This window comes from Coregonus lavaretus (assembly GCF_964263955.1).
Source record: "Coregonus lavaretus genome assembly, contig: HAP1_SCAFFOLD_547, whole genome shotgun sequence".
Taxonomy (NCBI): Eukaryota; Metazoa; Chordata; class Actinopteri; order Salmoniformes; family Salmonidae; genus Coregonus; species Coregonus lavaretus.
Genome location: NW_028158994.1, coordinates 79200 through 106473, shown reverse-complemented (window position 1 = coordinate 106473; position 27274 = coordinate 79200). Strand labels below are relative to the sequence as shown.

Sequence of the window (27274 nt, the reverse complement as noted above, 5' to 3'; positions counted from 1 at the left end):
AAACGGAAATGTCTTGAGTCAATAAGTATTCAACCCCTTTGTTATGGCAAGCCTAAATACGTTTAGGAGTAAAAATGTGCTTGACAAGTCACATAATAAGTTGCATGGACTCACTTTGTGTGCAATAATAGTGTTTAACATGATTTTTAAATGACTAACTCATATCTGTACCCCACACATACAATTATCTGTAAGGTCCCTCAGTCGAGCTGTGAGTTTGGAATAAAAATAAACGGAATGGAGCTACATCCTAGAGGGAAAACCCAGTTCTGTCTGCAACAGACACTAGAAGACACATTTCTCTTTTACAGTGGCTTGCGAAAGTATTCACCCCCCATTTTTCCTATTTTGTTGCCTTACAACCTGGAATTAAAATTGATTTTTGGGGGGGTTTGTATCATCTGATTTACACAACATGCCTACCACTTTGAATATTTTATCGTGAAACAAACAAGAAATAAGACAGAAAACTTGAGCGTGCACAACTATTCACCCCCACAAATTCAATACTTTATAGAGCCACCTTTTGCAGCAATTACAGCTGCAAGTCTCTTGGGGTATGTCTCTATAAGCCTGGCACATCTAGCCACTGGGATTTTTGCCCATTCTTCAAGGCAAAACTGCTCCAGCTCCTTCAAGTTGGATGGGTTCCGCTGGTGTACAGCAATCTTTAAGTCATACCACAGATTCTCAATTGGATTGAGGTCTGGGCTTTGTCTAGGCCATTCCAAGACATTTCCCCTTAAACCACTCGAGTGTTGCTTTAGCACTATGCTAAGGGTCATTGTCCTGCTGGAAGGTGAGTCTCCCACATGCCTTTTGGCGAACACCAAGCGTGTTTGCTTATTTCTTTCTTTAAGCAATGGCTTTTTTCTGGCCACTCTTCCGTAAAGCCCAGCTCTGTGGAGTGTACGGCTTAAAGTGGTCCTATGGACAGATACTCCAATCTCCGCTGTGGAGCTTTGCAGCTCCTTCAGGGTTATCTTTGGTGTCTTTGTTGCCTCTCTGATTAATGCCCTCCTTGCCTGGTCCGTGAGTTTTGGTGGGCGGCCCTCTCTTGGCAGGTTTGTTGTGGTGCCATATTCTTTCCATTTTTTAATAATGGATTTAATGGTGCTCCGTGGGATGTTCAAAGTTTCTGATATTTTTTTATAACCCAACCCTGATCTGTACTTCTCCACAACTTTGTCCCTGACCTGTTTGGAGAGCTCCTTGGTCTTCATGGTCCCGCTTGCTTGGTGGTTCCCCTTGCTTAGTGGTGTTGCAGACTCTGGGGCCTTTCGGAACAGCTGTATATATACTGAGATCATGTGACAGATCATGTGACACTTAGATTGCACACAGGTGGACTTTATTTAACTAATAATGTTTCTTCTGAAGGTAATTGGTTGCACCAGATCGTATTTAGGGGCTTCATAGCAAAGGAGGTGAATATATGTGCACGCACCACTTTTCCGTTATTGATATTTTTATTTTATTTTTTAACACTGAATTATTTAATTTTTTTTCAATTTGGACTATTTTGTGTATGTCCATTACATGACATCCAAATAAAAATCCACATAAATTACAGGATGTAATGCAAAAAATAGGAAAAACGCCAAGGGAGATAAATACCTTTGCAAGGCACAGTACCTCTTCTCTCCTCTCTCCCCTCTCCCCTCTCTCCTCTTCTCTTTCACCTCGTCTCTCCTCTCTCCTTGCTTGATCTCTCCAACCCTTCTGTCCTCTGCTGTTCTCTTCCTTCCTATCTTCCCATTCTCTTTTCTACCCTGATAAAGAATGTCACCCCATCTCTCCTCTCCTCTTCTCTTTCACCCCATCTCTCCTCTTCTCTCTTCTCTCCTGCTCTCTTTCATCCTGTCTCTCCTCTCCTCTCCTCTTCTCTCCTGCTCTCTTTCATCCTGTCTCTCCTCTCCTCTCTGTTTTGGCTCTCCCTATGTCTCCCTTTTCTCACTGTGTTTCCTCACCTGATAAAAAATGTACGAGATCCTCACCATCCCGTTTTGTCTTGTGCCTGTCTCTTCAGCCTCCCCTAGGGAACCCACGGTGATGTGTCGATCCAACACCTACCCTAAAGGCTTCTACTGTAGCTGGCACCTGCAGCACCCCACATCCATACCCACAGACTTCCACGTCAACGTCCAGTAAGAAGCAAAACCTTGTCTCTGTGTCTCTCTGTCTCTCTGTGTCTATCTGTCTCTCTGTGTCTATCTGTGTCTGTCGCTCTGTCTCTATGTCTGTCTCTCTGTGTCAGGTGGGTCATCTCTAAGGGAACGGTATTGAGGGAGAAAGAGAGAGATGAGGGAGATAGAGAAAGGGAGAGATGAGGGAGATAGAGAAAGAGAGAGGTGAGGGAGATAGAGAAAGAGAGAGGTGAGGGAGATAGAGAAAGAGAGAGGTGGTCTGTAAGCACCTGAACCTTTTATTAATTAGTCTCTGTGTCAGGTGGGGAATTGGAAGTCAGAGAAAGAGAGAGAGAGAAAGACGATATATGGAGAGGTCTGTCCATCATGGAGACTGAAGAGTCTTCTAGAGTGAGTTCTGTCCTAGTTTGGGGCTATGAGGACACTTTACCGTGCCTCAGAAAACTTACTGACTCGCTCTCTCTCAGCAGGCGCTCTCTTAGCAACCTCATTAATGTTGTACAGACAATATGTCACATTAGAATAATAATTTACAGAACCACTAGCTCCTCTGAACGCTGTTGTTATCTGAAAGGATAGCTCTCCATGGACCTCCATTAAACCCCACTTACACCCACTATAAGGGTCAACCCACACCACAACCCACTCTCTGACCCTCATTAACCCCCACTACCACCCACTATAAGGGTCAACCCACACCACAACCCACTCTCTGACCCTCATTAACCCCTACTACCACCCACTATAAGGGTCAACCCACACCACAACCCACTATCTGACCCTCATTAACCCCCACTACCACACACGTAAGGGTCAACCCACACCACAACCCACTCTCTGACCCTCATTAACCCCCACTACCACCCACTATATGCCATTTGGGATGCAGCATCTGTCTCCTATAGAGATCTCAGAAAGCCTGATAGCACCCTGGTTCACTGGCCCTTAGATACTTACAACACCAAAATCACCATGGCTGGGTTTTACTTTAGAAAAGGTCACAGTGTGAGGGAATTTATCATTTAGCTCCATCAAGCTCAGCGGTAAGACTTCAATTCCTTCTTAACATAATAAGACTACAATTCCTTCTCTATCATAATAAGACTATAACTCCTTCCCTAACATAATGAGACTACAACTCCTTCTCTAACATAATAACACTACAACGCCTATAGCATAATAACATTACAACTCCTATAGCATAATAAGCCTTCAACTCCTAAACCATAACAAGACGTCAACTCTTATAACATAATAAGACTTCAACTCCTATATCATAATAAGACTTCAACTCCTATAGCATAATAAGACTTCAATTCCTATAGCATAATAAGACTACAAATCCTATAGCATAATACGACTACAACTCCTATAACATAATAAGAATAATACTACTATACCATACTATCACTACAACTCCTATAGCATAATACGACTTCAAATGTTATAGCATAATAATACTTCAACTCCTATAGCATAATAAGACTACAACTCCTATAGCATAATATGACTACAACTCCTATATCATAATAAGACTTCAACTCCTATAGCATAATAAGACTTCAACTCCTATAGCATAATAAGACTACAATTCATATAGCATAATAAGACTTCAATTCCTATAGCATGATAAGACCACAATTCCTATAGTATAATATGACTACACCTACTATAGCATAATAAGACTTCAACTCTCAGACTATAATAGGATTTCAACTCCTATAGCATAATATGATTACAACTCCTACAGCATAATAAGACTACTACTCCTATAGCATAATATGACTACAACTCCTATAACAAAATAAGACCTCAACTCCTATAGCATAATACAACTACAACTCCTATACTATAATAAGACTTTAACTCATATAGCACAATACCACTACAACTCCTATTGCATAATAAGACTACAACTCCTATATCATAATAAGACTACAACTCCTTTAGTATAATATGACTACAACTCATATAGCATAATACTACTACAACTACTCCTATAACATAATACTACTTCAACTCCTATAGCATAATATGACTACAACTCCTATAGGATAATTATACTTTAAATATTTTAGCATAATACGTTTACAACTCTTTGAGTATAATAATACTTCAACTCCTATAGCATAATAAGACTTCAACTCCTATAGCATAATAAGACTTCAACTCCTATAGCATAATACCACTACAACTCATATAGCATAATACGACTACTACTCCTATAACATAATTAGACTTCAACTCGTATAGCATAATACAACTACACCTCCTATAACATAATATGACTACAACTCCTATAGTATGACTACAACTCCTATAGGATAATTAGACTTCAAACATTTTAGCATAATACAACTACATCTCTGTCAGTGTCTGGGTGAAGTGGTGAAACAGAATCAGGCGCAGGACACAGAACTGAGAAAAGTATGGCTTTACTAAACACAAAGTAAACCATATCAAACCCTCCACACAGGGAAGAGCAAAACAACAGCTCAACAGATGATGTAACAACGAACAATCACTCACAAACCCGGGAGGGAAAACAGAGGTAATATAGGGAAACAATTAAGCCTAATGAGTAACAGGTGTGAATAATAAAGACAGGACTAGTGTGACACAGAAACATCGATCGGTGGCAGCTAGTACTCCGGTGACGATGAACGCCGAACCCTGCCCGAGCAAGGAGGAGGGGCAGCCTCATCTGTATCCGTGACAAACTCTTTGAGCATAGTAATACTTCAACTTCTATAGCATAATAAGATTTCAACTCCTATAGCATAATAAGAGTTCAACTCCTATAGCATAATAAGACTTCAACTCCTATAGCATAATAAGACTTCAACTCCTATAGCATAAAAATAATTAAGCTCCTATAGCTTAATAATACTTCAACTCCTATAACATAATAAGACCTCAATTCCTATAGCATAATTAGACTACAACTACTATAGCATAATAAGAATTCAACTCCTATAGCATAATAAGACTTCAACTCCTATAGCATAATAAGAATTAAACTCCTATAGCTTAATAAGACTTCAACTCCTATAACATAATAAGACCTCAACTCCTATAGCATAATAAGACTACATCTCATATTGGATAATAAGACTTCAATTCCTATAGCACAATAAGACTACAACTCATATAGCATAATACGACTACAACTCCTATAGTGTAATATGACTACAACTCTTATAACATAATAAGACCTCAACTCCTATAGCATAATGCGACTACAACTCCTATTGCATAATAAGACTTCAACTCCTATAGCATAATAAGACTTCAACTCATATAGCATAATACAACTACAACTCATATTGCGTAATACGACTACAACTCCTATTGTATAATATGATTACAACTCCTATAGCATAGTACGACTACAACTCCTATATCATTTTAAGACTTCAACTCATTCACTAACATAAGACTTCAACTCCTATATCATAATAAGACTACAACTCCTATAGCATAATAATACTACAACTCTTAGATCATATTAAGAAGTCAACTCCTACAGCATAATAAGATTTCAACACGTATAGCATAAGACTACTACTCTATAGCATATTATGACTACAACTCCTATAGGATAATTAGATTTTAAACATTTTAGCATAATATGACTACAACTCTTTGAGCATAATAATATTTCAACTCCTATAGCACAATAAGACTTCAACTCCTATAGCATAATAATAATAAAACTCCTATAGTTTAATACGACCTCAACTCCTATAACATAATAAGACTACAACTCATATAGCATAATATGACTACATATCCTATAGCATAATAAGACTTCAATTCCTATAGCATAATAAGACTACAACTCCTATAGTATAATAAGACTACAACTCATATAGCATAATAAGACTACAACTCCTATAGTATAATAAGACTACAACTCATATAGAATAATACTACTACAACTCCTATTGTATAATAAGACTACAACTACTATAGTATAATACGACTACAACTCCTATAGCATAATATGACTACAACTCCTATAGCATTTTAAGAATTCAACTGCTTCTGTAACATAAGTCTTCAACTCCTATAGCATTATAAGAATTTAACTCCTATAACTTAATAAGACTTCAACTCCTATAACATAATAAGACCTCAACTCCTATAGCATAATATGACTACACCTACTATAGCATAATAAGACTACAACTCCTATAGCATAATAAGGCTTCAAGTCCTATAGCATAATAAAAAAGGAAGTTAGTATGTAGATTGTGTTCTAGCCAGAGGCCTCAAAGCTTATATCAATGAAGTCAATGGGAAGAGATAGAGAGGAGAAGGAAGGAGAGTAGGATGACATTGGGAGGAGATGGTCACAGTGTCCCCAGCACAGATGATATCCCTGGGGCTAGCCAGGGGTACTAGGCTGCCTCCAGCCAACCAGCCCACTAACCAGCCTAGAGCAGCAAGCCTCAGCGCACCATCTTCCCATCCTGTCAGATAGAACACACTGATGAAGCTGATACAGGCTGTTAGGGGGATCTTGGCTCATGGTAACGTGTCAGTCTAGAAAATCATCAGAAATAGAAAAGTGGGATTAGTTTTCTTCTCTCCATGTCTCTATTATTTGTTCTTTAACTTTTTCATCCTCTCCTCTCGCTCTCATCCTCCCCCCTCTCTGTCCTCCTCCTCCCTCTATGTCATCCTCCCCCCATCTCTGTCATCTTCCCCCACCTCTTCATCCTCCCCCCTCTCTTTCATCCTCCCCCCTCTCTTTCATCCTCCCCCACCTATCTGTTATCCTCCCCCCTCTCTGTCATCATTCCCCCCTCTCTGTTATCCTCCCCCCTCTCTGTTATCCTCCCCCGCCTCTCTGTCATCCTCCCGCCTCTCTGTCATCCTCCCACCACTCTGTCATCCTCCCCCGCCGCTCTGTTATCCTCCCCTCTTGCTCTCATCCTCCCCCCTCTCTGTCCTCCTCCTCCCTCTATGTCATCCTCCCCCCATCTCTGTCATCTTCCCCCACCTCTTCATCCTTCCCCCTCACTGTTATCCTCCCCCCTCTCTGTCATCCTCCCGCCTCTCTGTCCTCCTCCCCCGCCTCTCTGTCATCCTCCCGCCTCTCTGTCATCCTCCCACCACTCTGTCATCCTCCCCCGCCGCTCTGTTATCCTCCCCTCTTGCTCTCATCCTCCCCCCTCTCTGTCCTCCTCCTCCCTCTATGTCATCCTCCCCCCCATCTCTGTCATCTTCCCCCACCTCTTCATCCTTCCCCCTCTCTGTTATCCTCCCCCCCTCTCTGTCATCCTCCCCCCTCTCTGTTATCCTCCCCCCTCTCTGTCATCCTCCCCCCTCTCTGTTATCCTCCCCCCTCTCTGTCATCCTCCCCCCTCTCTGTTATCCTCCCCCCTCTCTGTCATCCTCCCCCCTCTCTGTCATCCTCCCACCACTCTGTCATCCTCCCCGCCGCTCTGTTATCCTCCCCTCTCGCTCTCATTCTCCCCCTCTCTGTCATCCTCCCCCTCTCTGTCATCCTCCCCCTCTCTGTCATCCTCCCCCCTCTCTGTCATCCTCCCCCGCCGCTCTGTCCTCCTCCCCCCTCTCTGTTGTTCTCTCTCCATCTCTCCATCTCTCCTCTCAGACACAACCAGGAATCCCTAGAAGTAACGAGGGATACGGTCCATAAGAACCGCTGTCACGTTAAGTTCCCTGAGGTGTTCAGTAGCTACCCCTACAGAGTCAACGTCACGGCCGTCAACGCCCTCGGACAAGCCTCCACCACCATCACCTTCGAAGAGTTCAACATAGGTACGTAGAACATTGTTGTTTTGTTTTAGCGCTGACCTCAATACAACCTTGATGTTAGCCCACCTCACCAGCCAAATATCATTCAGGACAACCTGTCCTATCAAGCTGTATCAACCTTCACATCACAGCATTCATTGTTTATTATATAGCCAACTCTCTATAACAGCAACCTGCACTTGAAGGCAGACTAATTATAACTTGGTAAAACTCATTAGGACAGACAGCAGAAGTTTGTTAAGACAGACAACATCTGTCAGTCATTAGGAGTCATTAACAAAGCCAAGACTCCGTAGGTTAATAATGCTGAAACAGACTGAAGGATATAACCTTCAACAATCCTCTCTGTATTGACACAATGGATGTGCCTCAAATGGCACCCTATTCCCTATAGTGTGCACTACTTTAGACCAGGACCCACAGGGAATAGGGTGCAGTTTGGGATGAGGCCCAGCATCCTGGAAGGGATGAGAGAGTCAAGCCTACACACACACACACACACACACACACACACACACACACACACACACACACACACACACACACACACACACACACACACACACACACACACACACACACACACAGAGAGAGACACACACACAGAGACACACACACACACACACACACACACAGAGACACACACACAGAGACACACACGCACACACACAGAGACACACACACACACACACACACACACACAGACACACACAGAGACACACACACACACACACACACACACACACACACACACACACACAGAGACACACACAGAGACACACACACACACACACACACACACACACACACACACACACACACACACAGAGACACACACAGAGACACACACACACACACACACACACACACACACACACACACACACACACCAACTGATTAATGGACTGCTGAATGAATATTTATTTATCTTGCTTTGTTTGCTCTTTTCAGTATTATGTCTATCTCTGATAAGCTACCCAGGAAAGGACTGAAAATAGCCCATATTAATATACAGTGGGGAGAACAAGTATTTGATACACTGCCGATTTTGCAGGTTTTCCTACTTACAAAGCATGTAGTAATTTTTTATCATAGGTGCACATCAACAGTGAGAGACGGAATCTAAAACAAAAATCCAGAAAATCACATTGTATGATTTTTAAGTAATTAATTTGCATTTTATTGCATGACATATGTATTTGATACATCAGAAAAGCAGAACTTAATATTTGGTACAGAAAACTTTGTTTGCAATTACAGAGATTATACGTTTCCTGTAGGTCTTGACCAGGTTTGCACACAGTGCAGCAGGGATTTTGGCCCACTCCTCCATACAGACCTTCTCCATATCCTTCAGGTTTCGGGGCTGTCGCTGGGCAATACGGACTTTCAGCTCCCTCCAAAGATTTTCTATTGGGTTCAGGTCTGGAGACTGGCTAGGCCACTCCAGGACCTTGAGATGCTTCTTACGGAGCCACTCCTTAGTTGCCCTGGCTGTGTGTTTCGGGTCGTTGTCATGCTGGAAGACCCAGCCACGACCCATCTTCAATGCTCTTACTGAGGGAAGGAGGTTGTTGGCCAAGATCTCGCGATACATGGCCCCATCCATCATCCCCTCAATACGGTGCAGTCGTCCTGTCCCCTTTGCAGAAAAGCATCCCCAAAGAATGATGTTTTTACCTCCATGCTTCACGGTTGGGATGGTGTTCTTGGGGTTGTACTCATCCTTCTTCTTTCTCCAAACACAGCGAGTGGAGTTTAGACCAAAAAGCTCTATTTTTGTCTCATCAGACAACATAACCTTCTCCCATTCCTCCTCTGGATCATCCAGATGGTCTTTGGCAAACTTCAGACGGGCCTGGACATGCACTGGCTTGAGCAGGGGGCCTTGCGTGCGCTGCAGGATTTTAATCCATGACGGCGTAGTGTGTTACTTATGGTTTTCTTTGAGACTGTGGTCCCAGCTCTCTTCAGGTCATTGACAAGGTCCTGCCGTGTAGTTCTGGGCTGATCCCTCACCTTCCTCATGATCATTGATGCCCCACAAGGTGAGATCTTGCATGGAGCCCCAGACCGAAGGTGATTGACCGTCATCTTGAACTTCTTCCATTTTCTAATAATTGCGCCAACAATTGTTGCCTTCTCACCAAGCTGCTTGCCTATTGTCCTGTAGCCCATCCCAGCCATGTGCAGGTCTACAATTTTATCCCTGATGTCCTTACACAGCTCTCTGGTCTTGGCCATTGTGGAGAGGTTGGAGTCTGTTTGATTGAGTGTGTGGACAGGTCTTTTATACAGGTAACGAATTCAAACAGGTGCAGTTAATACAGGGAATGAGTGGAGAACAGGAGGGCTTCTTAAAGAAAAACTAACAGGTCTGTGAGAGCCGGAATTCTTACTGGTTGGTAGGTGATCAAATACTTATGTCATGCAATAAAATGCAAATGAATTACTTAAAAATCATCCAATGTGATTTTCTGTTTTTTTTGTTTTAGATTCCGTCTCTCACAGTTGAAGTGTACCTATGATAAAAATTACAGACCTCTACATGCTTTGTAAGTAGGAAAACCTGCAAAATCGGCAGTGTGTCAAATACTTGTTCTCCCCACTGTATGTAGCCTTAGAAATAAGGTTCATGAAATCAATAACTTGCTAACATCAGATAACATTCATATATTAGCCATTTCTGAGACTCACTTAGATAATTCATTTGATTATACAGCAGTAGCAATACAAGGACATAACATCTATAGAAGAGACAGGAATGCTTATGGTGGAGTAGTTGCTGTATATATTCAGAGCCATATTCTTGTAATGCTTAGAGAATATCTTATGTCAAGTGTTATTGAAGTGTTGTGGTTGCAGGTTCACTTGGCACATCTAAAGCATTTTATTTTGGGGTGCTGCTATAGGCCACCAGGTGCGAACAGTCAATATCTACATAATATGTATGAAATGCTTGATAGTGTATTTGATGTAAACAGAGAGGTCTACTTTCTTAGGGACCTGAATATTGACTGTTTTTCATCAAGCTGTACGCTCAAGATGAAGCTTCTCACTGTAACCAGTGCCTGTAATCTGGTTCAGGTTATTAATCAACCTATCAGGGTGTTTACAAACACTACAGGAACAAGATCATCCACATGTATTGATCACATTTTTACTAATCCTGTAGAACTTTGTTCTAAAGCTGTATCCGTACCCATTGGATGCAGTGATCACAATATAGTGGCTATATCCAGGAAAGACAAAGTTCCAACAGCTGGGCCTAAAATAGTGTATTTTTTATTTAACTAGGCAAGTCAGTTAAGAACAAATTCTTATTTACAATGACGGCCTACACCGGCCAAACCCGGACGACGCTGGGCCAATTATGCGCCGCCCTTTGGGACTCCCAATCACGGCCGGTTGTGATACAGCCTGGAATCGAACCAGGGGGTCTGTAGTGACGCCTCAAGCACTGAGATGCAGTGCCTTAGACCGCTGCACCACTCGGGAGATCATACAAAATATTTTGCTGTGACTCTTATGTGGATGATGTTAAAAATATTTGTTGGTCTGGTGTGATTAATAAGGAGTATCCAGACACTGCACTTGATGAATTCATGAAATTGCTTCCTCCAGTTATTGATAAACATGCCCCTGTTAGGAAACTGACTGTTATAACTGTTAAGGCTCCATGGATTGATGAGGAATTGAAAAACTGTATGGTTGAAAGAGACGGCGCAAAAGGAGTGGCTAATAAGTCTGGCTGCACATCTGACTGGTTGACTTACTGCAAATTGAGAAATGATGTGACTAAACTCAACAAAAAGAAGAAGAAACTGTATTATGAAGCCACGATCAATGATATAAGGAATTATGGAAAAATAAAACTTTGGAGTACTTTAAATGAAATTATGGGCAGAAAGACAAATTCAACTCCATCTTTCATCGAAACAGATGTCTTATTCATCACAAAACCATTTGATGTTGCCAATTATTTTTTTGATTTCTTCATTGGCAAAGTCGTCAAACTTAGGCATGAAATGTCAACAACAAACAGTGAGTACTCATGCGTAAAAAAACAAATGATGAAAGAAAAGCATTGCAAGTTAGAATTTTGTAAAGTTAGTTTGGGAGAGGTGGAAAAATTATTGTTATCGATCAATAATGACAAACCTCCTGGCATTGACAACTTAGATGGAAAGCTACTGAGGATGGTAGCTGACTCTATAGCCACTCCTATCTGTCATATTTATAATCTGAGCCTACAGTGCCTTGCAAAAGGATTCATCCCCCTTGGCGTTTTTCCTATTTTGTTGCATTACAACCTGTAATTTAATTTGGATTAAATTACATTTTTATTTGGATTTCATGTAACGGACATATACAAAATAGTCCAAATTGGTGAAGTGAAATGAAAAAAATAATGTGTGAAAGAAATGTATACGAAATACATAATGGAAAAGTGGTGCGTGCATATGTATTCACCCCCTTTGCTATGAAGCCCCTAAATAAGATCTGGTGCAACCAATTACCTTCAGAAGTCACATAATTAGTTAAATAAAGTCCACCTGTGTGCAATCTAAGTGTCACATGATCTGTCACATGATCTGAGTATATATACACCTGTTCTGAAAGGCCCCAGAGTCTGCAACACCACTAAGCAAGGGGCAACACCAAACAAGCGGCACCATGAAGACCAAGGAGCTCTCCAAACAGGTCAGGGACAAAGTTGTGGAGATGTACAGATCAGGGTTGGGTTATCAAAAATTGAAAAATTATTAACTTTGAACATCCCACGGAGCACCATTAAATCCATTATTAAAAAATTGAAAGAATATGGCACCACAACAAACCTGCCAAGAGAGGGCCGCCCACCAAAACTCACAGACCAGGCAAGGAGGGCATTTAGGAGGGCATTAATCAGAGAGGCAACAAAGAGACCAAAGATAACCCTGAAGGAGATGCAAAGCTCCACAGCGGAGATTGGAGTACCTGTCCATAGGACCACATTAAGCCAAAAACTCCACTGAGCTGGGCTTTACGGAAGAGTGGCCAGAAAAAAAGCCATTGCTTGAAGAAAAAAATAAGCAAACACTTTTGGTGTTCGCCAAAAGGCATGTGGGAGACTCCCCAAACATATGGAAGAAGGTACTCGTCAGATGAGACAAAAATTGAGCTTTTTGGCCATCAAGGAAAACGCTATGTCTGGCGCAAACCCAACACCTCTCATCACCACGAGAACACCATCCCCACAGTGAGGCATGGTGGTGGCAGCATCATGCTGTGGGGATGTTTTTCATCGGAGGGACTGGGAAACTTGTCAGAATTGAAGGAATGATGGATGGTGCTAAATACAGAGAAATTCTTGAGGGAAAACTGTTTCAGTCTTCCATCAAGTAGTAATAAAGCAACACTCAAGTGGTTTAAGGGGAAACATTTAAATGTCTTGGAATGGCCTAGTAAAAGCGCAGACCTCAATCCAATTGAGAATCTGTGGTATGACTTAAAGATTGCTGTACACCAGCGGAACCCATCCAAGTTGAAGGAGCTGGAGCAGTTTTGCCTTGAAGAATGGGCAAAAATCCCAGTTGATAGATGTGCCAAGCTTATAGAGACATACCCCAAGAGACTTGCAGCTGTAATTGCTGCAAAAGGTGGCTCTACAAAGTATTGACTTTGGGGGGGTGAATAGTTATGCACGCTCAAGTTTTCACTTTTTTTGTCTTATTTCATGTTTGTTTCACAATAAAAAATGTTTTGCATCTTCAAAGTGGTAGGCATGTTGTGTAAATCAAATGATACAAACCCCCCAAAAATCTATTTTAATTCCAGGTTGTAAGGCAACAAAATAGGAAAAATGCCAAGGGGGTGAATACATTCGCAAGCCACTGTAAAAGAGAAATGTGTCTTCCAGTGTCTTCTGGAAAGCAGACACAACCAGGTTTTCCCTCTAGGATGTTGCCTGTGCTCCAATCCATTTATTTTCATCCCCCAAAAATTCCCTAGTCCTTACAGATGACAAGCATACCCATAACATGACTATGCTTGAAAATATGAAGAGTGGTACTCAGTGATGTGTTGTGTTGGATTTGGGCCAAACATAACGCTTTGTATCCGGGACATAAAGTTAGCTTCTTTGTCACCTTTTTACAGTTTTACTTTATTACAAACAGGATGCATGTTTTGGAATATTTGAATTCTGTACAGACTTCGTTTTTTTCACTGTCATTTAGAATAGTATTGTGGAGTAACTACAATGTTGTTGCTTCATCCTCAGTTTTGTCCTATCACAGCCATTAAACTCTGTAACTGTTTTAAAGTCACCACTGGCCTCATGGTGAAATCCCAGCTTTAAAATGTTACTGGTCTTCCAATAGGTGCTCTTCTTTTGCGAGTCATTGAAAAACCTCCCTGGTCTTTGTGGTTTAATCTGTGTTTGAAACTCACAGCTCGACTGAGGGACCTTACAGATAATTGTATATGTGGGGTGCAGATATGAGGTAGTCATTTAAAAATCATGTTAAACACTATTATTGCACACAAAGTGAGTCCATGCAACTTATTATGTGACTTGTCAAGCACATTTTTACTCCTAAACATATTTAGGCTTGCCATAACAAAGGGGTTGAATATTTATTAACTCAAGACATTTCAGCTTTTCATTTTTTATTAATTTGTAAACATTTCTAAAAACGTAATTCCACTTTGACATTATGAGGTATTGTTTGTAGGCCAGTGACACAAAATCTCAGTTTAAACCATTTTAATTTCAAGCTGTAACACAACAAAATGTGGAAAAAGTCAAGGGGTGTGAATACTTTCCCCGTGTGGAGCAGCAAGCAGCGAGGTGGTTTCCTTTCCTCAGAGAAACATTCCTCCACTGAGCTCCATCAAGGGGGGCAGGACAATGCCCCTAAGCACAGTGCTAAAGCAATACTCGAGTGGTTTAAGGGGAAACATTTAAATGTCTTGGAATATTTTAATTCCAGGATGTAAGGCAACAAAATAGGAAAAATGCGAAGAGGGTCAATATTTTCGCAAGCCGCTGTAGAGGAAAGTCTTTCTCCTCAGGCCTGAAGGGAAGCCAAAGTCATTCTGCTACCCAAGAGTGGTAAAGCGGCCTTTACTGGTTCTAACAGCAGACCTATCAGCTTGCTGCCAGCTCTTAGCAAAATGTTGGAAAAAATATTGTTTGACCAAATACAATGCTATTTCTCTGTAAACAAATTAACAACAGTCTTTCAGTATGCTTATAGAGAAGGGCACTCAACATGTACTGCACTGACACAAATGTCTGATGATTGGTTGAAAGAAATTGATAATAAGAAGATTGTGGGAGCTGTACTGTTAGATTTCAGTGTAGCCTTTGATATTATTGACAATAACCTGTTGTTGAAAAAACGTATGTGTTATGGCTTTTCAACCTCTGCCATATCGTGGATTCAGAGCTATCGATCTAATATAACTTTTCTTTAATGGAAGCTTCTCTAATGTCAGACGTATCAAAATAGATAAAAATAAAAAATTGAACATGTGGTGTACCGCAGGGCAGCTCTCTAGGCCCTCTACGCTTTTCTATTTTTACCAATGACCTGCCACTGGCTTTAAACAAAGCATGTATGTCCATGTATGCTGATGATTCAACCATATACGCATCAGCAACCACAGCTAATGAAGTCACTGAAACCCTTAACAAAGAGTTGCAGTCTGTTTTGGAATGGGTGGCCATTAATAAACTGGTCCTGAACATCTCTTAAACTAAGATCATTGTATTTGGTACAAATCATTCCTTAAGTTCCAGACCTCAGCTGAATCTGGTAATCAATGATGTGGCTGTTGAACAAGTTGAGGAGACTAAATTACTTGGTGTTACCTTAGATTTTAAACTGTCATGTTCAAAACATATAGATTCAATGGTTGTAAATATGAGGAGAGGTCTGTCTGTAATAAACAGATGCTTTTTTTGACGCCACACAAAACAAGTCTTGAAGGCTCTAGTTTTGACTTATCTTGATTATTATTCAGTCGTGTGGTCGAGTGCTGCAAGGAAAGACGTAGTTGAGATGCAGCTGGCCCAGAACAGAGCGGCACATCTTGCTTTTGTGTGGACCCCAGGAAGAGTAGCTGCTGCTTTCGCAATCTTAATAAAATACCAAATACCAAAACCAGACTAGTCCTATAGTGGGCCTCAGAGCCTAGGCCTCAGAGCTCTAGAGAAGAAGCCACAGATGGTAATTCCAGTGGTTCCTAAAGTGTTTCCATCCTAGGCTACAGACAGGGTGGTAGCTAAGCGTTTCAATACATGGCTGCATACGGACAGAGTAGTAATGAAAATGCTGATTCTACAGTATGTGGATTCTCAGAGTACCTTTAGAAAACATTGCCTTCCTTGATTTATACAGATGAATGAAACACTGGGTGGGTATGATCCTCTCCTCCTGTGCTGTGAGTTCAGCGCCTGGGTTGATGCCGTGTTGAGTTGTGAGTCAAATTAATTTAGAGAGACAATGATGCACCATGTGCAGAAATAAAAACAATTTCATGCATGCTTTGGTTTGCATCAAGATTCCTGTTGGAAAACAATGTGGAGATAATGTATAATTATCTTATTAATTAACAGCAAGACAATGTATCAATGTACCCTATTCTCTGTGTAGTGCACTACTTTGACCAGAGCCTTATGGGGGTATATAAATGGCTATAGGCGTAAGTACACCACCAGTCAAAAGTTTGGACACACCTACTCATTCAAGGGTTTTTCTTAATTTTTTACTATTTTCTACATTGTAGAATAATAGTGAAGACATCAAAACTATGAAATAACAAATATGGAATCATGTAGTAACCAAAAAAGTGTTAAACATATCAAAATATATTTTATATTTGAGATTCTTCAAATGGCCACCCTTTTGCCTTGATGACAGCTTTGCACACTCTTGGCATTGAGTGGAAAACAGGAGGGCTTCTTAAAGAACAAATAACAGGTCTGTGAGAGCTGGAATTCTTACTGGTTGGTAGGTGATCAAATACTTATGTCATGCAATAAAATGCAAATTAATTACTTAAAAATCATACAATGTGATTTTCTGGATTACAGACCTCTACATGCTTTGTAAGTAGAAAAACCTGCAAAATCGGCAGTGTATCAAATACTTGTTCTCCCCACTGTAGATGAAAACTCTCTTGGTAAATAGTGTGGTCTACAGCTTATCATGCGATACTCTCCCTCAGGTGAGCAAAACCTTAATAAAACGTCCTTAATATTAGATTTCGCGCACCAGTTGTTGACAGACCTTCATTACCTTGTCTTATCGGAGGTTGCTGTTCTGTCTTGCCGATGCATGGAAACCCAGCCAACTGTATATTATCCCATGTCGTCGTTCAGCCACGACTCGGTGAAACATAAGATATTGCTGTTTTTAATGTCCCATTGGTAGGATAGTCTTGAACGGAGCTCATCCAGTTTATTCTCCAATGATTGCACGTTGGAAGGATGGTAGAGGCGGGTTACCCACTCGAATTCACACAAGGCACCCGGACCTGCGTCTTTTCTTCATGCGAATGATAGGGATTTGGGCCTGGTCCGGTTTCTGCAGTAAATCCTTCACATCCGACTCGTTAAAGAAAAAATCTTCGTCCAGTTCGAGGTGAGTAATCGCTGTTCTGATATCCAGAAGCTCTTTTCCATCATAAGAGACGGTGGCAGAAACATGGTGTACAAAATAAGTTACAAACAATGCTAAAAAACACACAAAATAGCACAATTGGTGGAGAATGTAAAACGTCCGCCATCTCCTCCGGCGCCAATGTTTCAGCTGTCATCTAAATGTTTCAGCTATCAGCCCATCATCTTAATGTTTCAGCTATCAGCCCATCGTCTTAATGTTTCAGATATCAACCCATCATCTCAATGTTTCAGATATCAACCCATCATCTTAATGTTTCAGCTATCAGCCCATCGTCTTAATGTTTCAGATATCAACCCATCATCTCAATGTTTCAGCTGTCAGCCCATCATCCCTAAATTCGTAAACATGGGTACCCTCATAGATATCATCCTGACTAACTTACCCTCTAAATACACCTCCGCTGTCTTCAACCAGGATCTCAGCGATCACTGCCTTATTGCCTGCGTCCGAAACGGGTCCGCGGTCAAACGACTACCCCTCATCACTGTCAAACGCTCCCTAAAACACTTTAGCGAGCAGGCCTTCCTAATTGACCTGGCCGGATATAGATCTCATTCCGTCAGTAGAGGATGCCTGGTTGGTCTTTAAAAGTAATTTTTTCTCAATCTTAAATAAACATGCCCCATTCAAAAAATACAGAACTAAGAACAGATATAGCCCCTGGTTCTCCTCAGACTTGACTGCCCTTGACCAGCACAAAAACATCCAGTGGCGTACTGCATTAGATCAAATAGCCCCTGCGATATGCAACTTTTCAGGGAAGTCAGGAACCAATATACACAAGCCGTTAGGAAAGCAAAGGCTAGCTTTTTCAAACAGAAATTTGCATACTGTAGCACTAACTCCAAAACGTTTTGGGACACTGTAAAGTTCATGGAGAATAAGAGCACCTCCTCCCAGCTGCCCACTGCACTGAGGCTAGGAAACCCTATCACCACCGATAAATCTACAATAATCGAGAATTTCAACAAGCATTTTGCTACGGCTGGCCATGCTTTCCACCTGGCTACCACTACCCCGGCCACCAACTCTGCACCCTCCGCTGCAACTTGCCCATGCCCCCCCCTCCGCTTCTCCTTCACACAAATTCAGACAGCTGATGTTCTGAAAGAGCTGCAAAATCTGGACCCCTACAAATCATCTGGGCTAGACAATCTGGACCATTTCTTTCTAAAACTAGCCACCAAAATTGTCGCAACCCCTATTACTAGCCTGTTCAACCTCTCTTTCGTAATGTCTGAGATCCCCAGAGATTGGAAAGCTGCCGCGGTCATCCCCCTCTTCAAAGGGGATGATACTCTAGATCCAAACTGTTACAGACCTATATCAATCCTGCCCTGCCTTTCGAAAGTTTTTAACAAACAGATCACCGACCATTTCGAATCCCACCGTACCTTCTCCGCTATGCAATCCAGTTTCCGAGCTGGTCATGGGTGCACCTCAGCCACGCTCAAGGTCCTAAACAATATAATAATCGCGATCGATAATAAACAGTACTGTGCAGCCGTCTTCATCGACCTGGCCAAGGCTTTCGACTCTCTCAACCACCGCATTCTTATTGGCAGTCTAAATAGCCTTGGTTTCTCAAATGACTGCCTCGCCTGGTTCACCAACTACTTCTCAGATAGAGTTCAATGTGTCAAATCGGAGGGCCTGTTGTCTGGACCTATGGCAGTCTCTATGGGGGTGCCACAGCGTTTAATTCTTGGGCCGACTCTTTTCTCCGTGTATATCAATGATGTCGCTCTTGCTGCTGGTGACTCTCAGATCCACCTCTACGCAGACGACACCATTTTGTATACATCTGGCCCTTCATTGGACACTGTGTTAACAAACCTCCAAACGAGCTTCAATGCCATACAACACTCCTTCAGTAGCCTCCAACTGCTCTTAAACACTAGTAAAACTAAATGCATGCTCTTCAATCGAACGCTGCTGGCACCCACCCACCCGACTAGAATCACTACTCTCGACGGGTCTGACCTAGAGTATGTGGACAACTACAAATACCTAGGTGTCTGGTTAGACTGTAAACTCCTTCCAGACTCACATTAAGAATCTCCAATCCAAAGTTAAATCTAGAATCGGCTTCCTATTTCGCAACAAAGCCTCCTTCACTCATTTTACCAAACATGCCCTTGTAAAACTGACTATCCTACCGATCCTTGACTTCAGCGATGTCATTTACAAAATAGCCTCCAACACTCTACTCAGCAAATTGGATGTAGTCTATCACAGTGCCATCCGTTTTGTCACCAAAGCCCCATATAATACCCACCACTGTGACCTGTACGCTCTTGTTGGCTGGTCCTCACTACATATTCGTCGCCAAACCCACTGGCTCCAGGCCATCTCTAAATCACTGCTAGGCAAATCCCCGCCTTATCTTAGCTCATTGGTCACCATAACAACACCCACCCGTAGTATGCGTTCCAGCAGGTATATCTCACTGGTCATCCCCAAAGCCAACACCTCCTTTGGCCGCCATTCCTTCCAGTTCTCTGCTGCCAATGACTGGAACGAATTGCAAAAATCTCTGAAGCTGGAGACTCTTATCTCCCTCACTAACTTTAAGCATCAGTTGTCAGAGCACCTTACCGATCACTGCACCTGTACACAGCCCATCTGAAATTAGCCCACCCAACTACCTCATCCCCATATTGTTATTTATTTTTCTCATTTGCACCCCAGTATCTCTATTTGCACATCATCTCTTGCACATCTATCATTCCAGTGTTAATACTATTGTAATTATCTTGCACTATGGCCTATTTATTGCCTTACCTCCATAACTTGCTACATTTGCACACACTGTATATATATTTTCTGTTGTATTTTTTACTTTATGTTTTGTTTACCCCATATGTAACTCTGTTGTTTTTATCGCACTGCTTTGCTTTATCTTGGCCAGGTCGCAGTTGTAATTGAGAACTTGTTCTCAACTGGCTTACCTGGTTAAAAAAAGGTGAAATTAAAAATTAAAAACATCTCAATGTTTCAGCTGTCAGCCCATCATCTCAATGTTTCAGATATCAGCCCATCATCTCAATGTTTCAGATATCAGCCCATCATCTCAATGTTTCAGCTGTCAGCCCATCATCTCAATGTTTCAGCTATCAGCCCAAATATTCCAAAACATGCATCCTGTTTGCAACAAGGCACTAAAGTGATACTGAATACAAAGTGTTCCAATACAACACATTAATGAGTACCACTCTGCACATTTTCAAGCATAGTGGTGGCTGCATCATGTTATGAATATGCTTGTAATCGTTAAGGACTGGGGAGTTTTTCAGGATAAAAAATTTACTGAATTTAGCTAAGCAGAGGAAAGATCCTAGAGGAAAACCTGGTTCAGTCTGCTTTCCACAAGACACTGGGAGATTAATTCACCTTTCAGCAGGACAATAACCTGAAACACAAGGTAAAATCTACACTGGAGTTGCTTACCAAGACGACATAGACTGTTCCTGAGTGGCCTAGTTAGAGTTTGACTTAAATCGGCTTAAAGATCAAGACCTGAAAATGGATGTCTATCAATAATCAACAACCAACTTGACAGTGCTTGAAGAATTTAAAAAAGAAACAATGTGCAAATATTGTACAATCCAGGTGTGCAAAGCTGTAATCGCTGCCAAAGGTGATTTTACAAAGTAATGACTGAGGGGTGTGAATACTTATGTAAATATTATGTACTCCTGAGTGGCGCAGTGGTCTAAGGCACTGCATCGCAGTGCTAACTGTGCCACTAGAGATCCTGGTTCGAATCCAGGCTCTGTCGCAGCCGGCCGCGACCGGGTGACTCATGGGCGGCGCACAAGTCGTCCAGGGTAGGGGAGGGAATGGCCGGCAGGGATGTAGCTCAGTTGATAGAGCATGGCGTTTGCAATGCCAGGGTTGTGGGTTCGATTCCCACGGGGGGCCAGTATAAAAAAATATGTATTCACTAACTGTAAGTCGCTCTGGATAAGAGCGTCTGCTAAATGACTAAAATGTAAATTATATATTTCTGAATTTATTTTCCAATAAATTAGCAACATTTTCTAAAACATGTTTTCACTTTGTCATTATGGGGTATTGGGTGTGGATGGGTGAGAAAAAAAATATATTTAAAATTCAGGCAACACAACATGTGGAATAAGTCAAAGGGGTATAAACAACATTAAGACAGAGACTTTCCAACATTAGCACCTGCTCTTTCCATGACAGACTGACCAGGTGAATCCAGGTGAACGCTATGATCCCTTATTGATGTCACCTGTTAAATCCAGTTAAATCAGTGTAGTTGAACGGGAGGAGAGACCGGTTAAAGAAGGATTTTTAAGCCTTCAGACGATTGAGACATGGATTGTGTATGTGTGCCATTCAGAGGGTGAATGGGCAAGACAAATTATTTAAGTACTTTTGAAAGTGGTATGGTAGTAGGTGCCAGGCGCACCGGTCTGAGTGTGTCAAAAACTGCAACACTGCTGGGGGTTTCACGCTCAACAGTTTCCTGTGTGTATCAAGAATGGTCCACCACCCAAAGGACATCCAGCCAACTTTACACAACTGTGGGAAGCATTGGAGTCAACATGGGCCAGCATCCCTGTGGAACGCTTTCAACACCTTGTAGAGTCCATGCCCTGATGAATTGAGGCTGTTCTGAGGGCAAAAGAGAGGGGTGTGTAACTCAGTATTAGGAAGGTGTTCCTAATGTTTGGTAGACTCAGTGTGTAATGTAGGTAGGTTTAAAATGACTAGGCAACAGGATAGATAGACTGTAGCAGCAGTATACTGTAGGTAGGTTTAAAATGACTAGGCAACAGGATAGATAATAGACTTTAGCAGCAGTATACTGTAGGTAGGGGTAAAGTGACTAGACAACAGGATAGATAATAGACAGTAGCAGCAGTATACTGTAGGTAGGGGTAAAGTGACTAGACAACAGGATAGATAATAGACAGTAGCAGCAGTATACTGTAGGTAGGGGTAAAGTGACTAGACAACAGGATAGATAATAGACAGTAGCAGCAGTATACTGTAGGTAGGGGTAAAGTGACTAGGCAACAGGATAGATAATAGACCGTAGCAGCAGTATACTGTAGGTAGGGGTAAAGTGACTAGACAACAGGATAGATAATAGACAGTAGCAGCAGTATACTGTAGGTAGGGGTAAAGTGACTAGACAACAGGATAGATAATAGACAGTAGCAGCAGTATACTGTAGGTAGGGGTAAAGGGACTAGACAACAGGATAGATAATAGACAGTAGCAGCAGTATACTGTAGGTAGGGGTAAAGTGACTAGGCAACAGGATAGATAATAGACAGTAGCAGCAGTATACTGTAGGTAGGGGTAAAGTGACTAGACAACAGGATAGATAATAGACCGTAGCAGCAGTATACTGTAGGTAGGGGTAAAGTGACTAGACAACAGGATAGATAATAGACAGTAGCAGCAGTATACTGTAGGTAGGGGTAAAGGGACTAGACAACAGGATAGATAATAGACAGTAGCAGCAGTATACTGTAGGTAGGGGTAAAGTGACTAGACAACAGGATAGATAATAGACAGTAGCAGCAGTATACTGTAGGTAGGGGTAAAGTGACTAGGCAACAGGATAGATAATAGACAGTAGCAGCAGTATACTGTAGGTAGGGGTAAAGTGACTAGACAACAGGATAGATAATAGACAGTAGCAGCAGTATACTGTAGGTAGGGGTAAAGTGACTAGGCAACAGGATAGATAATAGACAGTAGCAGCAGTATACTGTAGGTAGGGGTAAAGTGACTAGGCAACAGGATAGATAGACAGTAGCAGCAGTGGGTAGCTATTTGATTAGGTATTTTTCAGTCTTGTTTAGCAGTCTTATGGCTTGAGGATAGAAGCTGTTCAGGATCCGGTTGGTTCCAGACTTATTGCACTGGTACTGCTTGCCATGCGATAGCAGAGAGAACAGTCTATGACTTGGGAGTCTGGAGTTTGGAGCCCCAGTGATGACCATGTTAATTCCTTAGTGATGTGGACACCGAGATACTTGAAGCTCTCATGCTCGCCCCCCCCCCCCCCCCCCCCCCCCCCCCCCCCCCGTTTCCTACTGGCTCCGTACCGGTACCCCATGTATATTGGTGTGGTCGAGATTCATCCATTTGTCCTGTGTCTCTATGAACAGTACTGCTTGGTCTGATGTCTCTCTCTATATACTGTATTGTGGTAATGTCAACCCTAACCCATCTCTCTATATACTGTATTGTGGTGATGTCAACCCTAACCCATCTCTCTATATACTGTATTGTGGTGATGTCAACACTAACCCATCTCTCTATATACTGTATTGTGGTGATGTCAACACTAACCCATCTCTCTATATACTGTATTGTGGTGATGTCAACACTAACCCATCTCTCTATATACTGTATTGTATTGTGGTGATGTCAACCCTAACCCATCTCTCTATATACTGTATTGTGGTGATGTCAACACTAACCCATCTCTCTATATACTGTATTGTGGTGATGTCAACACTAACCCATCTCTCTATATACTGTATTGTGGTGATGTCAACACTAACCCATCTCTCTATATACTGTATTGTATTGTGGTGATGTCAACCCTAACCCATCTCTCTATATACTGTGACGACGAGTGCTGAGTATACGAAGAGACAGGACGCAGACGCAGGAATTAACAAGGTCAAGGTTTACTCAAACAGGAGGAGGAAGGAGCAGCCTGTACGATACCTCATGTATCTGCTGGTGGACCTTAAAACCTTAAACGGCCCCACAAACCAGGGGCTCAGTTTCTTGCAGGGCAGGTGGAGAGGGAGGTTTTTTGTGGACAGCCGGAGATGGACATGGGCGGCGTCTCAGACCTGTCCGGCCCTTTGGAACCACTCGTCAACAGCGGGCGCATCGGTCTGGCTGGGTGTCCAAGGGGCCAGGGCTGGCTGGTACCCCAGGACACACTGGAAGGGAGTGAGCCCCGTGGAGGAGTGAACGAGGGAGTTCTGGCCATATTCTGCCCAGGGAAGAAACCTGGCCCACTCACCCTGCCGGTCCTGACAGTGGCAACGAAGAAACCTCCCCAGCTCCTGGTTCATAAGCTCCACCTGCCCATTTGACTGAGGCCTATACCCGGAAGTGAGGCTGGCCGTGGCCCCGATCTGCTCCAGGAAAGCCTTCCACACTCGGGAGTTGAATTGGGGGCCACGGTCTGAGACAATGTCCTCCGGAAGTCCATAATGCCGGAAGACCTGTTGGAACAGGACCTCAGTGACCTGGAGAGCAGAAGGAAGACCAGTTAGTGGCAAAAAACGGCATGATTTGGAGAACCAATCTACGACCACCATGACTGTGATGAAGTCATCAGAACGTGGAAGGTCGGTGACAAAGTCTATGGACAGGTGTGACCAAGCTCGCTGAGGCACTGGGAGAGGAACTAGTTTGTCTGACGGGGCGTTCCGAGGTGTCTTCGTTTGGGCACATACAGAACAGGAGTTGACATAGCGGGACACATCAGAAGCCAAGGTGGGCCACCAGTACTTTTGTGCCAGAGAATGCAGGGTTTGCGTAATACCGGAGTGCCCTGCCATAAGGGTGGTGTGCGCCCAGATAAGCAGGCGGTCCCGGACAATGGTGGATACATGCAAGCGCCCCGTAGGGGCGTTGGCAGGTGCCGGGTCCTCCTGAGTCGCCAGGCGGATGTCTTCGTCTACATCCCAAACAACAGGTGCTACGATGAGAGACGCGGGCAGGATAGGACCCCTCCAGATCCTTCCTTTCTCCGGTATGGTGCATCCTGGAGAGTGCGTCAGCTTTCACATTCTGGGATCCTGGGCGGTAGGACAGAATTAATTGAAATCGAGTAAGTAATTGGGCCCACCTGGCTTGATGAGAGTTCATCCGTTTTGCTGCCCGTATGTGCTCCAAATTCCGAGGGTCAGTAAGAATCCGGATAGGATGGACTGCGCCCTCCAGCCAGTGTCTCCATTCCTCCAGAGCGAGGACCACCGCCAACAGCTCCCTGTCTCCAACTCCATAGTTCCTCTATAACGGGGTTAAGCTTTTTTGAGAAAAAGGCACAGGGATACATTTTCTCTGGCTTACCGTGCCGCTGGGAGAGGACCGCACCCACGCCCTCCTCCGATGCGTCCACCTCCAGGATGAAAGGACGAGAGGGATCTGGGTGTTTTAGGATGGGCGCTGTGGTGAACCTCTCTTTCAGCCTCTAAAAGGCATCGTCAGACTTAGGGTTCCAGGTCAGCTTCTTGGGCCCACCCTTAAGGAGAGAGGTGAGCGGGGAGCTGAAGGACCTGATGAAACGCCGGTAGAAATTGGCGAAGCCCAGGAAGCTCTGTAGGCCCTTGATGGTGGTGGAAACTGGCGATGACCTGACGGCGTCTGTCTTCACTCCTTCCATGAACACCCCCTGAGGACTGATCCTGTATCCTAGGAAGGAGATGGCCTGTTGGTGGAATTCACTTTTCTCCCCTTTCACCAACAGGCTGTGTTCCCGGAGGCGGAGTAGGACAGCTCGGAAATCCCTGACGTGCTCCTCGAACGTAGCCAAGTAGATCAGGATATCGTCGATGTACACCACCACCTGTCTACTCAGCATGTCCCGGAACACGTCATTGACGAAGGACTGGAACACAGATGGTGCATTGGCAAGGCCGTAAGGCATGACGCAGTATTCATAGTGGCCTGAGGTAGTGCTGAATGCCGTCTTCCACTCGTCTCCTTCCCGGATTCAGATCAGGTTGTAGGCACTCCTCAGGTCCAACTTGGTAAAGTACCGGGCCCCTCATAGCTGCTCGATGGCCGACGGAACCAGAGGGAGGGGAGGGGGTACTGGTACTTGGTGGTGACTGCGTTCAGCCCTTGTAGTCAATGCATGGTCTCAGTCATCCGTCTTTTTTGGCCACGAAGAAGAAGCTGGCGGAGGCAGGAGAGGTAGAGCATCTGATGAACCCCTCTCAGGGTCTCCGCCACATACTTCTCAGTCTCCGCCATGGAAAGGGGGTAAAATGCGACTCTTTGGGGGGTGTTGTCCCTCCAGATGGTCAATGGCGCAGTCCCAGGGCCTGTGAGGAGGGCGACACGTAGCCTTAGATGAAGAGAAGACATCGGAGAGATCTGCGTACTCGCGTGGAATGTTGGGCTGGAGGGCGGACTCCGGACTCTCCACTGGAACAACAAACCACTGGCAGGCAGGTCTTCCGGCATGAGGTGGACCAGGCTGTGATCCTCTTGGTGATCCAATTGATGGTGGGGTTGTGTAGTCTGAGCCAGGGCATTCCCAAGAAGATCCGGTGAAGGGGTGACATGACGATGTGGAATGACAGTTCCTCGTGGTGCTCCGGTAGTGTGTGAATGGTGATGGTGATGGGGAGAGTGACGTGCGTAACGGTGCCTGATTCAAGGGGTTGATTGTCCAGCGAGGTGACGTGTAGCCGAGAAGGCAGTGGCACGGTGGACAACCCCCATTCAGAGACCAGCTCCCTATCTATAAGGTTCCCCACTGATCCGGAATCTATCATTGCAGTAGAAATGGAGGAGAGGGAATAACCAGTCACCGTTATGGGAACTAAAAACAATGGTTTTGTGATAGGAGATGATTTCACACTCACGGAGCGGCGACGGGAGTCATACCGCCTAGATAGGGAGCCGCCAGGACATCTG

General features: G+C 43.4%; 1 protein-coding gene across 1 annotated transcript in view; it reads left to right on the top strand.

Moving 5' to 3' along the window:
- Positions 1-27274, top strand: part of LOC311123376 (ciliary neurotrophic factor receptor subunit alpha-like) — a 271912-nt gene that overhangs the window by 167869 nt on the left and 76769 nt on the right. Inside the window, exons 3-4 of the mRNA XM_084197647.1 lie at positions 2030-2147; positions 7771-7937. Coding sequence (XP_084053773.1) covers positions 2030-2147; positions 7771-7937 — 285 coding nt within the window. The remainder of the gene's footprint in view (positions 1-2029; positions 2148-7770; positions 7938-27274) is intronic.